This window comes from Cavia porcellus, unplaced genomic scaffold, assembly GCF_034190915.1.
Source record: "Cavia porcellus strain 051 isolate PalLab524CR breed Dunkin Hartley unplaced genomic scaffold, mCavPor4.1 scaffold_19, whole genome shotgun sequence".
Lineage (NCBI taxonomy): Eukaryota > Metazoa > Chordata > Mammalia > Rodentia > Caviidae > Cavia > Cavia porcellus.
Window position 1 is genome coordinate 64,585,636 of NW_026947502.1, and position 15,529 is coordinate 64,601,164.

Consider the following 15,529-nt stretch of genomic DNA (forward strand, 5'->3'; position numbering starts at 1 on the left):
GCATTTGCTGCTACAAACACAGTTCTTATGACCTGAGTGTTTAGTTTAATTTAGTTTTTGCTTGTTTGTTTATTTTTAGACAGGGTCTCACTATGTAGCCCAAGTTGGCTTCATAATCGTAGCAGTCCTCTTGCCTCAGCCTCATGAATGCTGGAGTCACAGGTGTTTGCTACCACTTCCAGCTTTGTTTTGTTTTGTTTTTGAGACAAGATCTCACTATGCAGTTCAGATTGGCTTTGAACTCAATATGTAGCCCAGGATGGCAGATCTGATACTTTTTTTAAAAAATTGCTGAGATTTATTATATGGCTTAGAATATGCTCTAGCATAGTAAATGTTCTGTGTGCACTTGAAGACAATGTAATTTGCCATCACTGGATGTTCTATAAATATAGAATAACACTACACAATAAGTGTTCAAAAAATCTGTATCTTTACTGATTTTATGTCTGTTTTTATTATTAAAGGAGGATATTGAAATCTCCTACTTGAACTGTTGCTTTGTTCTGTCTCCTTCTGCAGCTATATTACTTTTGGCTTTATATGTTTTGCTGTTTGGTTTCACTTTTTTAAAAGACAAATGTAATTGCTGTATAATTCAGGCTGACCTTAAACTGTGTGGGTGAGGCTGGCCTCAAACTTGTAACAATCCTCCTGCCTCAGCTTTCCAAATGCTGGCATTATATGTTTGCAACAGTACACCCAGTGTAAATTGTTGAGGGGGCTTTATGTATTTTGAAGCACTGTTTTAGGTACATAACTATTTAGTCTTAGCTAAGCCTGGTAGCTGAATTCTAGTACTCTAAGAGGCTGAGGGAGGAGGATTATAAGTCTGAGCCTAGCCTGGGCAATTTAGAAACTTACTGAGCCTCTGTTTCAAAATAAAAAATAAAGGGCTGGGGATGTGCAGCTCAGTGTGAAGGCCCTAGGTCCATTCTCCAGTATGTGGCCTCTCCCAAATAATTTAATCTCAATAAATTATTTGCAGTCAGGAAATTATCTCTGACAATATTCTTTATTATAAAATCTCCATTGTCTGATATTAGCTTCAATAGCAAAAGCCATCTTTTTTTTTTTTTTTTTTTTGTCTTTTTCCTTTTTATTGGTACCGGGGATCGAACTCACGACTGCCTGCTTGCAAGGCAGGCACTTATGCCACTGAGCTAAATCCCCAGCCCTGCAAAAGCCATCTTGAGCAAAAGAACAAAACAAAAAGGATTACACTATATGACTTCAAAATATACTACAAAGCTGTGGTCATCAAAATACTATGGTAGCGGGGCTGGGGATTTAGCTCAGCGGCATAAGCGCCTGCCTTGCAAGCAGGCAGTCGTAAGTTCAATCCCTGGTACCGATAAAAAGGAAAAAAAGACAAAAAAAAAAAATACTATGGTAGGGCTGGGCACAGTGCCACAGTGCCTGCCTGGCAAGCATGGGATCCTGCGTTTGATTCCTGGTACAAAAAAACAATGTGGTATTGGCATAAAAGTAGAAACACAGATCAATGGAAGAACAGAGCCAAGAAGATAACACATATCTACAGCCAACTGACTTTTAATAAAAATATGAAGAATACCCATTAGAGAAAGGACAGTCTTTATAACGAATGGTGATGGGAAGTTGGGTATTCACGAAAGAACAAGACTAGACCCGTTTCTTATTCTGGCTGATTACAAACATCAAGACAAAATGGATTCAAGACTTATCTGAAGCAAGCCAGGTTCAGTAGTAGCATGTCCCATGGTCTCTGTTATTGAGAAGACCGAGAAGGAGGATCCCTGCAGCCTGAAAGTTCACAGCCAGACTGGGCAACATAAGAAGACCCCGTCTTAAAATAAAAGCAAAAACAATGAATCTAGAAGGAGAAAACAGGGGAAAGTACTTCAGGACATCAGAATGGACAAGAAAGTTTTGGACAAAACCACAAAACCACAGAAAGAAACGTAAGTATAGATCACATCTATATTTATATTTAATTTGATTACACCAAACTAAAAGGAAAGGAAATAATCATAGTAAACAGACCACAGAATATGAAACAATATTTGAAAACTACAGTGACCCTTTGGTTGTCGAACAACTCCAAGCTTGAACTTTCCACTACTAAAACAGCAAAAAAACAAAAACAAAAACACAACAAACACACAAATTTCTCATAGCTTTGTTCTAGAATCAAACTGAAAATTCAACTTGAAAAAAACTTTAGCACCCCACCTTCCTGACTGTGGGGCTGGTGATGTGGAGACATCAAGGGACCCACCAGCCGCCCTCGCTCTTCAGGGCTCTGCCAGCGCCCATGCATCCCTCCAACCCGGGGCAGGCAGCAAGCAGAGAGGTGGGTTCCACGGACAGAGGAAAGATTTAAACTGAGATTTGAAGCCCATGGAGAGAGATAACTCAGAAATCCAACAAAACTAAGAAAATCAGGGGCAGCGGCCCTGCCAGACGGGGAGAAACAGCGAGGAAGTCACGCAGCCCTCGACCGCTGTGTGCCCGGGTGGAGGCCCTGTGGGCCAGGGAGAACCAGCAAGGAAGCCATGCCCCAATCCATGAGCCAGGGAGAAGCAGACAAGAAGCCATGTGGACCCCCTATGTGCCAGCAGAGGCCCTGCCAGCTCGGAGAACCAGCAAGGAAGCCATGTTGCTCCTGGTGTGCCCTGTGGGCCAGGGAGAACCGGCAAGGAAGCCACTTCTGCCTCCCGCCCCCCACCCCTACTCATAAACAGTGGATGTGACACAGGCTGAGGGGATAATGACTAAAGTACGGAAGCAACTTGACATTTGTGTTGTTTGATTGACTTCAAGCCTGGGGCTGATAGTCTGAGTGAGAAACTAAAGGATAACAATATGCAATATAGTACTATTGTGGATGTCCTCTTGCCCCATCACTGTTTTGTTTTGCTTCATTTTACTGTTCTGTTTTACTCCCTTTAAAATAAATTTTTTTCAGAAACCTGTAGTGGCTGACGCTGAGTTGTGCATCTCATTTCTCCATGGACACAGGGGCAATGCTGCAGTCTAAGAGCTGCTCTCACCCCGGCAGCATACAGTGCTTGTGTTGTGCATTACAAACATTCATCGCTGCGCCTTTTGGGGGCTTTGTTTGTGTAAAATATCATAAATATCCTGATGTAGACTTGCATGAGACATTGTCATGGGCTCTAGGTCTACAACTGAAGGACATTACTGTGGGATCCAGGTCTTCAGTTGGATTCTTTGGGTCTTTAGTGTACGGACAGATCTCTTAGACCTTACACTCTTCTGCATTTGACTTTTGGGGTGAATATTACAGAACAAATCCTATAAATTATGTGTCCTATATTAAATATATTCTCCTGAAAACCCTGACCACAACTCAGCCTGCTCAAGGATCGCTGCCTTTCATTGTTTAATGGCCCATGTCTGCCTCACTTGTTTTATCTAATGTTTTCATTTCTTTAACAAGGTGAATTTTGTTCTTGTTATTCTATCTCGGACAGAAATGGAAGTCCAAGTCCATCACTTTAAAAACTCAATATTAGTGCTTTTTGAATTGTGATAGAATATACCATTCTAATGATTTTTTAAGTGTACAGTTCTGACACTGGGTACATCCACACTGTTGTGCAGCCATCCCCACCTCTGTCTCTGGAACTCTTTTCATCTTGCAAGACTCAAAACCCATGCCCATTAAACAATATTCTTCATGAATCCCTCCTCACAGCTCCTGGCCACCACCTGTTTGCTGTCTCTATAAAGTTCTATAAATTTGACGACCCCTAAGTATCTCATATAAGTAGAATCACATGGTATTTGTCCCCCATCTTTTTTTTTTAATACAAATGATAGTTTGTTTGAAGATGGGGGAAGGGGAGAGAAGTAGACAGCTACTCTGAATGAGTAGGAATCATTCAAAAGTGAATACTCCCAAGATTTGTCCTTTTTGTAACTACTCATGCCAAACTACACAACCGAGAGGTTTATCCGTGTTGTAGCATGTGTTGGGATTTCCTTCCTGTATAGAGCTAAGTAATACTCTGTCACTTGGATGGACCACATTCTATTTTTTTATTTATCACTCAATAGACATTTGATGTGCTATGTAAAACTTTTTGTATGAACAATTCCATTTCTCTTGGGTATGTATGCCTAGATACAGCATTATTAGGCCGCACAGTAACTCTATGTTTAACTTAGGTAGAATTGCCAGAACGTTTTCCAAAGTAGCTTCACTATTTCACATTTCCACTAACACTGTGTGAGGCTCCACCTTCCCCACATTCTAACACTTGCTATTGTCTGTCTTCTAGGTTAAAGCCATCCTACTGGGTGTGAGATCCTGGGTCTCATGTGCTTCTGCTGCATTTCCTTGATGGTTAATGTCTGGCATGCTGACGTTTGAGTGCTGTGTCTCCTCCTTATATTGAAACTTACCACCCAGTGCAACAGTATTGAGCTGTGGGGTTTTTAGAAGTGATAGAATGGTTTTGTGACCTTATAACAGGACTGAGGAAGCTAGCTAGACCCTTTATACTCACTGCTCTCTGTCACATGAGCAAACAGTCATTCACTTCTTCTGCCACGTGAGGATACTGCATTACTGATGGAACAAGCTCCCACCAGACACAGAACCTGCCAATGCCTAGACTTTAGACTTTCCAGCCTCCAAAACAAAAATAACTTCCTATTGTTTCTAATTTATATAGAGTGTGATATTTTGTTGTAACAAAATAGACTAAGGCAGGCATATGATGAGAAGTTACATCTGAGCTGGGGGACAGCACAGGGCTAGAGTGTGTTAAACAGTAATCTAAGGCCTGGGGTTCCATTACCAGCACCCTCCCAAGTCAAATTTGTCACATGCTTTGGGCCATTAGTCTTGTTTGAATAAATGTCTCCTCAGACTGTATAGCAATTCTAAAATTATTATTTTGCTTTAAAATAACATAAAACTAATTGTGGTCGTGTTCACCTATAAGCCTAGCACTCTGAGCCCGAGGAAAGAGGATTGCAAGTTCAAGTCCAGCCGCAGCAATTTAACAAGTTAGAGTAACTCCATCCCAGAAAATAAAAACAACACCGGAGATGTTAAGGCCTTGGGTTCAATTTCCAATACATGCACACACACATAAATGTATTGACCTTGTGAAAGTATACATTCTGAGTGCAATAGTACATGTCTACAGTTCTAGCACTTGGGAGGGTGAGGCAAAGGACTGCTTGAGTTCACAAGTTGGAGGCTAGCCTGGCAACACAGCAAGAAAAAGAAAGGAAAAGAGAGGGAGTGAGGAAGAAAAGAAACTGATTCTGAATCAGTGGTTCTGGTGGTCCTCGAGATTCTGCATTTCCAAAAGATGCAGGGAGAAAGCCACACTCCTGATGGATGGATACTGTAAGAACCTTCCATGGCTGCTAGTGAGATGACTGCTGTTGGTCTGTCATCCCTTAGCAGCTAATCTATCTTTTCCGTCTGGCTGCTTTAAGATTTTGTCTTTAGTATTCTGCAATTTTGCTACAACACATTTTGACATAATGTTTTAATTTGTAATGGTTTGATTTCATTGTGACTCTTGATAGTCATTCTCATCCATTTGGAAAATACTTATTGGCTATTACTTCTTCCCTCGTTTCCTCCAGAGCCTTCTGCAGTTGCACCAATGAGAAACTTGGTTCACGCAGTCTCTTGTTTTCCATTTTTCCCATCCTCTTGTGTTTCTAGAGTGAATTCTGAGTAATTTCTCCAGACAACTCTAATTCACTAGTTCTCTAATGATGAGCTGCTGATTTACTAGGCCAGTTTTTGCTTAGCCTGGCCTCAAACCTGTGATTCTTCCGCCTCAGGCTTCCAAATAGCTAGGATTACACGTGCATGCAACTATGCCCAGTTTGTCATTGATTTTTTGGGGGGAGGGGTTGTTTTCTAAGACAAGGTCTCACTCTGCAGCTCACACTGAACTGGAACTCACTAGTAGTCTAGGCTGGCCTCCAACGTGTGGCAACCCTTCCAACTACAGGAATGCAGTACTGTACCCAACTGCCATTGAGTACCAGGGATGCCAGGCAAGTGCTTGTGCTACTGAGAGCTGTATCACTAGCCTGTCGTTGAGTTTTAAATACCATTGTTTCATTTCTAATTCTGTTAAATTCCTTTATGATCTTGGCCTTTTTAGAGCATTTTCACATTCTATACTTCAAAAACATTTTTTTGAGTCAGGCATGGTGGTACATGCCTGTAACCCCAGCACTGAGGAGACTGAGGCAGAACTGCCGTGAGTCCAAGGCCAGCCAGGGCTACAAAGTGAGTTCAAGGCCAGCCTGAACTGCATGCGACATACTATCTCAAAAAGACAAAAAAAAAAAAAAAAAAAAAAAAAAAAAAAAAAATATATATATATATATATATATATATATAGTGTTTTTGGCAGATCAAACCCAGGTTCAATCTAAGCTACATCCTCAAACTTTTTCTCCTGAGATGGTTGATGTTGCCGTCCTCCTCCCTCAGCTTCCAGAGTGTGGGATTACAGATGTGGCTACCATGCCCAGCTTATTACATGAAACATTTTAACATACTACATATTCTTTATTGAATAATTCCAATATCCTGTCCTTCAGATTCTAATTCTTTTATGCTGATGACACTTGTTCTGTCTCGGTTTCGATTTTGAGATCATGTTTGAAAGCTTGGGTGTTATCTGAGAGCCCTGTGAGGCCTTGGTTGGGGTGATGAACTGCAGAAAAGTACTCAGTCAGAAGTGACCTGGGACCACACTGACGTAATTTCTCTGTACAGGGTTTTCCAGAACATGTGGCCAATGCCCCCAGAGGCAGCCTGCTCACCACCAGTCAGCCAGTGAGCATTCTGACACACCAATTCTTCTCCAAGGACTGTGTTTCCCAGGGATCCACCCAAGGTTCCTAAAGCCCAGTGGAAGTTAAGAGTCACAGCCAGAATCCAGCAAATTCTGTCACATTTTCCTGAGTATAGCCCATTGAGGATCAATATTTCACACAGGGTTTCTGCTTGTGCAGGTCTGGGTCCAGGTCCTTGAGGGAAGCTTTGCAGGATCTGTTAAAACCCAAAGCTTGGAGTGTCCGATCAACAGCCTCCCCAGGGAAGTGTCACCACCACCACCAAATTAAATCAAGCTTCACTTCTCATCCTGAAGGATTTCCTTCTGACTTCAGGTATGCATCTGAGAAGTTAGATGCCCAAGTTTCCCCCTTAAAATAAGATCTAACTAGAAAATAATTAGCCTTGAAAACTACAGATCAAAAATCCCAGCCCCTCTCAGCCTATCCTTGTCTTACCTGCCATCACTATTCTCTTGCTCAGTGGCTACTCCATAAGGCAGGTAAAGGGCTGACTACAATATGGATTACTTATCAATAGATTCACCAGCAGATGATGGCCAGCGAGTGCTCCCTGCCACAATATGCAAAGGCAGAGATGGGGCCAAGGACACTGTGCCTCTCCCCAAGCTCGTCCTGAGAGCTCCTATTTCATTCAACCAGCAGGTATCTGGCAGGAGTGCCCCTAATCACCTAACAGGAGAAGTGAGCACAACCCCATAAGTGCATGCTGACCCCACAGCTGAGGATCTGCACCCTTCCCCAGGTAAAGGAGGGAGGGACCACTGTCTCGGGCCAGTGGCTTTCAGTGACTAGTTTGCCCACACACTCACCTGGAGCAAGTCTTCCCAGAAACTGTGAGCAATCAGAATCCTGAACAGGCTCCACCTGAGAACCCAGCAGGCTAGGTTAAGGTTGTCAGTGTTCTCGGCAGCTACTGAGTCTCTCACCTCCTCTGGAGGGCTGACCTGGACCAACGGGGACAAGCTTGTGCACTGGTCACACTGCTCCCTCCTCAAGATGAGCAGGACAGCCAAGAAATAATGTATGTGAAGAGCTCACCAGAGAGGAACCTCAAATGAGAACTGCAGACCAAGCATGAGGTGGGCTGCATAATGGTCACTGGCTGGACTGGCAGCAGGCCTCAGCTGGGTCTTAGGTGTGCCTCTGCCAATCATCCAGCTACCACCTGGGTTTTCTTGCCCACAGATGTCCACAGCTGAGCCTGGAGTCCTAATCCTAGGCTGCAGCACCTCCTAACCCCAACACACAGCTGACCCTGAACCAAAAAACAAGGCAAGGTCCACAGAAAGGTTGGAATTGCTTTTATTGAGGGGTGGGTTCTGCAGGGCCCCACCCATGGTCAGGTTAGTGTTCTGCCTGGCATCTCCACCTGCCACCAGCCTGGGTTAGTGGGGCATGCAAAGCTCAGTCAGAGGGTGGAGGCAGGAGTGGGAGCTGCCAAGGCCAAGGGCTGGCTGGCTGAAGGGCACTGGGATCCTGGGTCAGCACACAAAGCCCAGCCAACATCCTGGGCCAAAAGAAACTGGGGCTTCCTGGGAGCAAAGTGGACAGGGGGCCCCCAAGGAGAGGCTCCACAGGCTGAAGGGGCCACTGGACTCAGAGGGAAGCCAGGTCTATAGAATCCTCAGCATTTCCCATCTGGAACATCTGTCTCCCACCCCAGGTCTGGATCCTCAAGGCTTGGGTACGAGGGAGGACACAGAAGGCACTTACAAGGGGAACTGAGGCTGGAAGGCTGAAGCTGGGGGCCGGGGTCCTGGGAAAGTGAGTGTTGGGGCTGGGAGCTTCTGCACACTGGACCCTCATCTTCCCATGGGGAAGGGCTTCTCTGGGCAGACTGGAAGAGATGGCTGGCCCGGGCCCTTCCCTCACCAACAGGACTCACTGAGGGAGCGGGCCCATCTGAGAAACACGCTGAGGGAAACACAGGCCCCAACTGGGCACCCTGAGAGGATGGTGGGCCCTCTTCTGCTGGGCCTGACCCCACTGCCCTCAGTAGGCAGGACTGGCAGGTAGGCATTCAGTGAGGTTGGCTTAAGGGCCTGAGGCCTTGTCCACACAAAAACCTTCTTGGGTAGACAGGAAGAGTAGGCTGGGGGCCGGCTCTGGACCCTCCAAGGCACCTGGCTGTGGTGAGTGGCAGGTTGAAGGGAGTGGGGAGACCCGAGTGGGGTGTGGTGGTCAATGGGGCTGTGCCAGCCCCACCCCCCAAGATACAGGCTGTCTGGACAGCAAACAGACATCGTGTTAGTCTGGTTTTTTGGTTAAACTTGAGGCACCACTTGGGAGGAAGACACCTTTAAATGTTAAAGAGAGACCCCAGCATCTTGGCAGGGAGCCTGGCCACATGCAGAGGGAGAGGGCAGGATGCAGGAAAGGAATCAGGCCACCGCAGACTCAGGGCCTCCCATGGAGGCCGAGGGTCCTGAGGCATAGCGGCGGCCATAGCCCGAGGAAGAATAAGAGGAAGAAGAGAAGGTCATGGAGAAGCCAGAGCCAGTGGCATCAAAGCTGCCACGGCGGGAGCCGGCCCGGGAGCCAGTGCGGGAGCCAGTGCGGGAGCCAGCAGTGGAGCCAGAGCCACTGACGCTGTAGGGGCTGTAATAGCCTTTGCTAGACTGGGCAGCGGCCTCCAGCAGCCGCAGCCCTGTGCCCTCCTCCACCATGCTGCGGTCCAGTGCATCCTTGTAGGAGATCTTGAGCTTGGTCTTGGGGCAGGTGAGGTACTTGGAGTAGGCGCTGACATCACGGAGCTTCTGAGCTGTGCGGGCATCCACAGTGCCACGCTGCAGGGCCTCATCCAGAGACACACGGCCTGGCATATCAGGCTCAATCAGGCCACCTGTCAGGTACTGCACCTCCAGGAAGCGCTGGCCTGCCTCATAGTACAGCCAGCCCTTCTTCAAGGCCTGGGCAGCCGACATCTTGGTCTTCGTCCGTGGGTCCTCAAAGCCAGAGAAGGCTTTCTGGGCCAGATTGATGCGATCTACCATAATCTTGTCTACCAGGCCCTTATTGACAGCGTCAGTGACAGGGAAGCGCTCACCCGTGCTGGGATCGATAATGCCCCCCGTGCAGGCCTGTGCCTCTAGCAGTCGCTGCCCGGTGATGTTGTCTACCAGGTTGCGGTGCATGGCCTCTGTGATGGACACCTTCTCCAGGGTCTCTGTGTCTAAGATGCCAGCCACCGGGCCCGTCTCCTCAGTAGGGTCAGACCAGGAGGTCAACTGGGTCCTAGAGACTGCAGGGCTGATGGGGTAGGAGGAGGAGGAGCCCACTGAGGAAGAGCGGGAGCGAAAACCACTGGCATTGCCCGAGAGCATGTCAGCAAACTCAGTAATGGAAAGCGTGCCAGCACGATACTGATCCAGTGCAGAGCGGTCGATGTAGTTCTTGGCAATGGCGTCATCGATGTCATACTGGCGGCCAGAACGGCGGTCGATGATCATGGACTTGACCACACCATCCGAGGAGGAGATGGTGATCTCTTCCCACTCACACTCCTGCTCAGACAACTCCAGGTATGTCTGGTGGTCAATGAGACCCTTGCGGTAGGCCTCATACACCGACATCTCTTTGCCTGTCTCAGGGTCCACAATCACCACACGACGCTTGCGCACTGAGGACTTAGAGGATGTCTTCCGCTCCCGCTTTTTCTCTTTCAGGGGCAGAAGGCACAGGCCAGTCTGAGGGTCAGTGATGCAGCGCTCCATCAGCTGCAAGTAGGTGAGGTTTTCCTCTGTGTTGGGGTCAAAGAATCCCTTGGTGTCATCTGAAGGGTCAGTTAGGATCTCATTCATCTCCTCGTCAAAGAGGCCACGCTTGTAGGCCACCTCCACAGGTAGCCGGTGGCTCTCCTCAGGATCAATGATGCCACCCGTAGCGATCTGGGCCTCCAGCAGGCGGATGCCATGGTCTTTCAGGATCAGGCCCTTCTTCATGGCCTGGAAGAGGGAGATGAGCTTCCCAGTGTAGGGGTCCTTATAGCCAGTAACAGCACGCTCAGCTGACAGCAACTTGTCCTTGAACTCAGGGCCCACAATGCCCATGCGCACAGCCTCCTCGACAGTCAGTTTAAGCCCTTTAATAGGGTCAATGACATAGCCAGTAGCTGCCTGGGCCTCCAAGAGCTCGAAGGCAGTGCCAGGACGAATGATGCCCTTCTTCATGGCCTGGTACACTGAAAGCCGCTCCTTGGTAGAGTCAACAAAGACCCCAGCAATGCAGCTAGTACCCTCAAGGAACTTCTGCAAGTTCTTGGTGACCTCCTCGATAGAGGTCAGACCCTCCTGCAGCTGTAGTGCCGTGGCCTCATCCATGACTTGTGAGCGCACGAGCTCCTCCACGGTGATTTGCTTGCGCAGGCCACGGAAGGTCAGTTTGCGGGCATCTGAGAGCGGCAAGAGCATCTGGCCACTGTTGTCATCACGGCGGCACCGCCGGAGCAGCTGTGTGTAGCTGAGGCGTTCATCAGTGGAGGGATCCACATAGCTGCGTACCTCACTGGGCTCCGAGAGCTGGTCATATGTGTCCTTATTGAGATAACCTCGTTGGTAGGCCACCTCTAGAGGGAGGTGGAAGCCCAGGCGGGGGTCTACAATGCCTCCTGTGGCTAGCTGGGCATCCAGCAGTCGCAGTGCCTCCTCTGCAGGAATCAGCTCCTTCTTCATGGCCTGAAAGAGTGAGATGGTCTGCTCGGTGTAAGGATCACGGTAACCAGTAACAGCTCGCTCTGCTGAAAGCAGCCGGTCATGCAGCTCTGGGCCCACGAGGCCCTTCCGTACAGCCTCGTCCACTGTGAGCCGCTCACCCTTCACTGGATCCAGTAGGAAGCCTGTGGCTGCCTGTGCCTCCAGCAGCAAGCGGGCCACCTCAGCACTCAGCAATCCTTTCTTAAGGGCCTGGTAGATGGTCAGTGTCTGCCTGGAGCCGGGCACATAGACACCGGCTACCGAGCCTGTGCCATAGAGGTAGTGCCAGGCAGACTCTGCCTCCAGGACTTCACGGAGGCTCTTGGTCCCCTCCCGCAGCAGGTTGTAGCTCTCAAGGGAGATGATCCGGGCCTCATAGAGGTCCTCCGCAGTGAGGCGGCGGCGCACATAGTCATAGGACGCCAGGTTCTGCTGCCGGATAATCTCAGTCTTCTCAATGATCTCAATGATGATGATGATCATGCGCTCCTTGGTCACTCGGCCAGCCTGAAAGTCAGCCATGAGCCGGGTCCGCTGCTCCTCGGGGATCAGGTCTGACTGCATTACCTCCCATAGGGACATGGTAGAGCCGCCATGACTGCCGCCACCAGGGATGTCAATCTGTGTCTCTTCAAATGCCCTCCGGGTCTCCTCCTCAGTGTACACCTGGGTGGTCTCTACCACCTCAGGCTTCTCAGCCTCTTTTAGTGGCAGCAGACGCAAGCCTGTCTCAGGATCCTCCACACAGCGCTCCAGCAGCTGCAGGTAGGTGAGGTTCTCATGTGTGTTGGGGTCGAAGAAGCCCTTGGTGTCGTCACTGGGGTCCGCCAGGATGCGGTTCATCTCTTCATCAAAGTAGCCACGCTGGTAGGCCACCTCCACAGGGAGGCGGTGGCTATGTACGGGGTCAATGATGCCACCTGTAGCGATCTGGGCCTCCAGCAAGCGGATGCCATGCTCCCTAAGCACCAGACCTTTCTTCATGGCCTGGAAGAGTGAGATGGTGGTACCCGAGTAGGGGTCCTTGTAGCCAGTGACAGCCTTCTCAGCAGACAGCAGCTTCTCATGTAGCTCAGGGCCCACAACACCTGCCTTCACAGCCTCATGGACATATAGGCGCTGGTTACGCACAGGGTCTACCAAAAAGCCTGTGGCCGCCTGGGCCTCCAGCAGAAGTGTGGCTGTGCCATGTCTGAGCAGGCCCCGGCGCATGGCCTCATAAATGCTCACCTTCTCCTTGGAGTCTTCCAAGTAGATGCCAGCCAGGCAGCCACTGCCCTGCAGCAGTGTCCGCACAGAACTCACCTCTGAGAGGTCCTTGACTGATGTCCTGCCATCCTTGAGCTGCTCAAACTGGTCTTTGCTGAGGACTTTGGCAGCCAAGAGCTCACTGGCTGGTACAGGGGCACGGAGTCCACTGAAGGACAGTCGCTCCTGCCGCTTGGTCTCTACCTCTTCAACAATGGTGATGAGGATCTTGATGACCTTCTCCACAGTGACCTTGCCTGTGCGGAACTGCCGCAGCAGCTCCTGCCGCTGCTCCTCCGTGAAGTACTCAGAACTGATAAGCTCCCACACTGTCACCATCCTACCCTTGAAGCTGCCCACGGGGACCTCAACAGTAGCCTTCTCAAAGGTCTCCCGAGCCTGGAGTTCAGAGTAGACCTCCTCTTGCCGGGCCCGAATGGCCTTCTCGGAGAGAGGCAGCAGGCTCAGCCCTGTCAGCTGGTCGGGCCGGCACCGCTGCTGGAGTTGGCTATAAGTCACTGGTTCACATGAGCTAGGGTCAAGGTACACCTTGGCGTCATCCTTAGGTGTCAACAAGGCCCTGTTGGTCTCCTCATCCAAGTAGCCCCGGGAATAGGCGACATCCAGAGGCACACGGTGGCTCTTGCTTGGGTCTATAATACCACCTGTTGACAGCTGGGCGTCCAACAGGCGCAGGCCCTGCTCCCGGGGGATGAGGCCTTTCTTAAGGGCCTGGAACAGAGAGACGCTCTGGCCAGAATAGGGGTCCCTATAGCCTGTTACAGCCTTCTCAGCTGACAGTAGCTTTTCATGCAGCTCAGGGCCCACCAGGCCAGCACGCACTGCCTCATCCACCGTCAGCCGGGCACTGGTACCAGGGTCAATCATGTGTCCAGTGCCGGCCTGGGCCTCCAGCAGGGCCACTGCCACATCCGGCTGCAGCAGGCCTTTTTTCAGGGCCTCATAGATGCTCAGCTTTTGCCCTGCCTCCTCCAGCCACACACCTGCAATGACATTGGTACCCCTTAGGGCCCGCCGCACAGCCTCCACTTCGGTCACCTCTCGCACAGAGCGCTTGCCCCGCTGCAGCTGTTGGTAAAGGTCATGATCAATGACCCTGCTCTCCAGCAGCTCAGCAGCAGGCACCAAGGCTCGCAAGCCCTCAAAGCAGAGCTGACCCTTCCTTTCGTGCTCCTCCACCACAGTGATGACTATTTTGATGATCTTCTCTACTGTAATACGACCGGTGCGGAACTGCCGCAACAGGTCCCGCCGCTGCTCTGCCGTGAAGTACTCTGAGTTGATGATCTCCCAGATGGTCACTGTCTTGCCCTGAAACTTGCCGAATGGTGCAGACACGGTGGCCTTCTCAAAGACATCCCGGGCCTCTGAATCGGTATAGACCAGCTCACCACCCTTGGCAGCCTTATCTGTGAGAGGTAGAAGGTATAGGCCTGTCTCAGGGTCCTCCACACAGCGCTCTAAGAGCTGCAGATAGGTAAGGTTCTCGTGTGTGTTGGGGTCGAAGAAGCCCTTGGTGTCATCGCTGGGGTCTGACAGGACGCGGTTCATTGTCTCATCGAAGTAGCCGCGCTGGTAGGCCACGTTCACAGGCAGGCGGTGGCTGTGCACGGGGTCTATGATGCCACCTGTGGCAATCTGAGCCTCCAACAGGCGGATACCATGGTCACGCACAATGAGGTCCTTCTGCATGGCCTGGAAAAGTGAGATCTGCTCCCCAGTGTAGGGGTCCTTGTAGCCAGTGACAGCACGCTCAGCTGATAGCAGCTTATGGTGTAACTCAGGGCCCACGACACCCTCCTTCACAGCCTCATTGACAGTCAGTCGCCGATTCCTCACAGGGTCCAGTAGGAAGCCTGAAGCAGCCTGGGCCTCAAGCAAGATGAGGGCTGTGCCAGGGCTCAGCAGCTGCCTCTGGAGGGCTGTGTAGACACTCAACTTCTCATTGGTGGGCTTCAGCAGCAGCCCTGCAATGCTGCTGCGGCCCTGCAAGTACTGATGTATATCTTCCCGTCGTGCCAACTCAGCCACTGTTGTATGGCCCTGTTCTAGCCGCTGTAGTTCCTCTATGCTCAGGATGCCAGCCTCCTGCAGTTGCTGAGCTGGCACCCCCTGCCTCAAGCCCTGGAAGGTGTGTGCAGGTTCCACCTCCACAGCTGGGCCATCAGGAGTGTCCCGGCCATTGGGTAAGGCCTTCACGGCAGCGGCCTGCAAGGCTGCAATCTCTTCTGAGTGAGCCAAGGCAGCCCGGTGCTCCTCCTCCAGTCGCTGCAGCCGCTCCCGCAGCCTCTGATTCTCCTCAGCCAGCAGCTTTTCTTGCTGCTGTCTCTGCTGTTCCAGGCACTGCAGTTCCTCCTGCTTGCGTCGCACGCCCTCCTCTGCCTCACGCTGCCGCCGCCGGGCCTCCTCCATGCTAGCCACCAACTGCTGCTTCTCCTGCTCCATCTGCTCCTGTTGCCGTCGCTGTTCCTCACGAAGCTGCTGTGCCTTGGCTACCTCATCCTGGAACAATTGCTCCAACTTGGCTTTCTCTTGCTCAATGAAGCGCTCTCGCTGCAGCAGGCTGTCTTTCTCGGAGAGGAAGCTCTGTTGCAGCGCCTGTGTCTCCTGCAGCATCTGCTCCTGCTGTACTGTCTGCATCTATGAGAAACGGGAAAGGAAGAGGCAGTGGTCAGGGATGCTGGGGCCCTAGGAGCACCCACCACCCCACTCCA

General features: G+C 50.4%; 1 protein-coding gene across 28 annotated transcripts in view; it reads right to left on the minus strand.

The window, feature by feature from the left end:
* Nucleotides 1-8,141: 8,141 nt before the first annotated feature.
* The window catches only part of Plec (plectin), a 59,713-nt gene continuing 52,325 nt past the window's right edge, over nt 8,142-15,529 (minus strand). For all 28 annotated transcript variants that reach the window (XM_063231213.1, XM_063231237.1, XM_063231215.1 and 25 more), the window contains one exon: nt 8,142-15,455. In XM_063231213.1, coding sequence (XP_063087283.1) covers nt 9,237-15,455 — 6,219 coding nt within the window. In that variant the 3' untranslated portion in view covers nt 8,142-9,236. The remainder of the gene's footprint in view (nt 15,456-15,529) is intronic.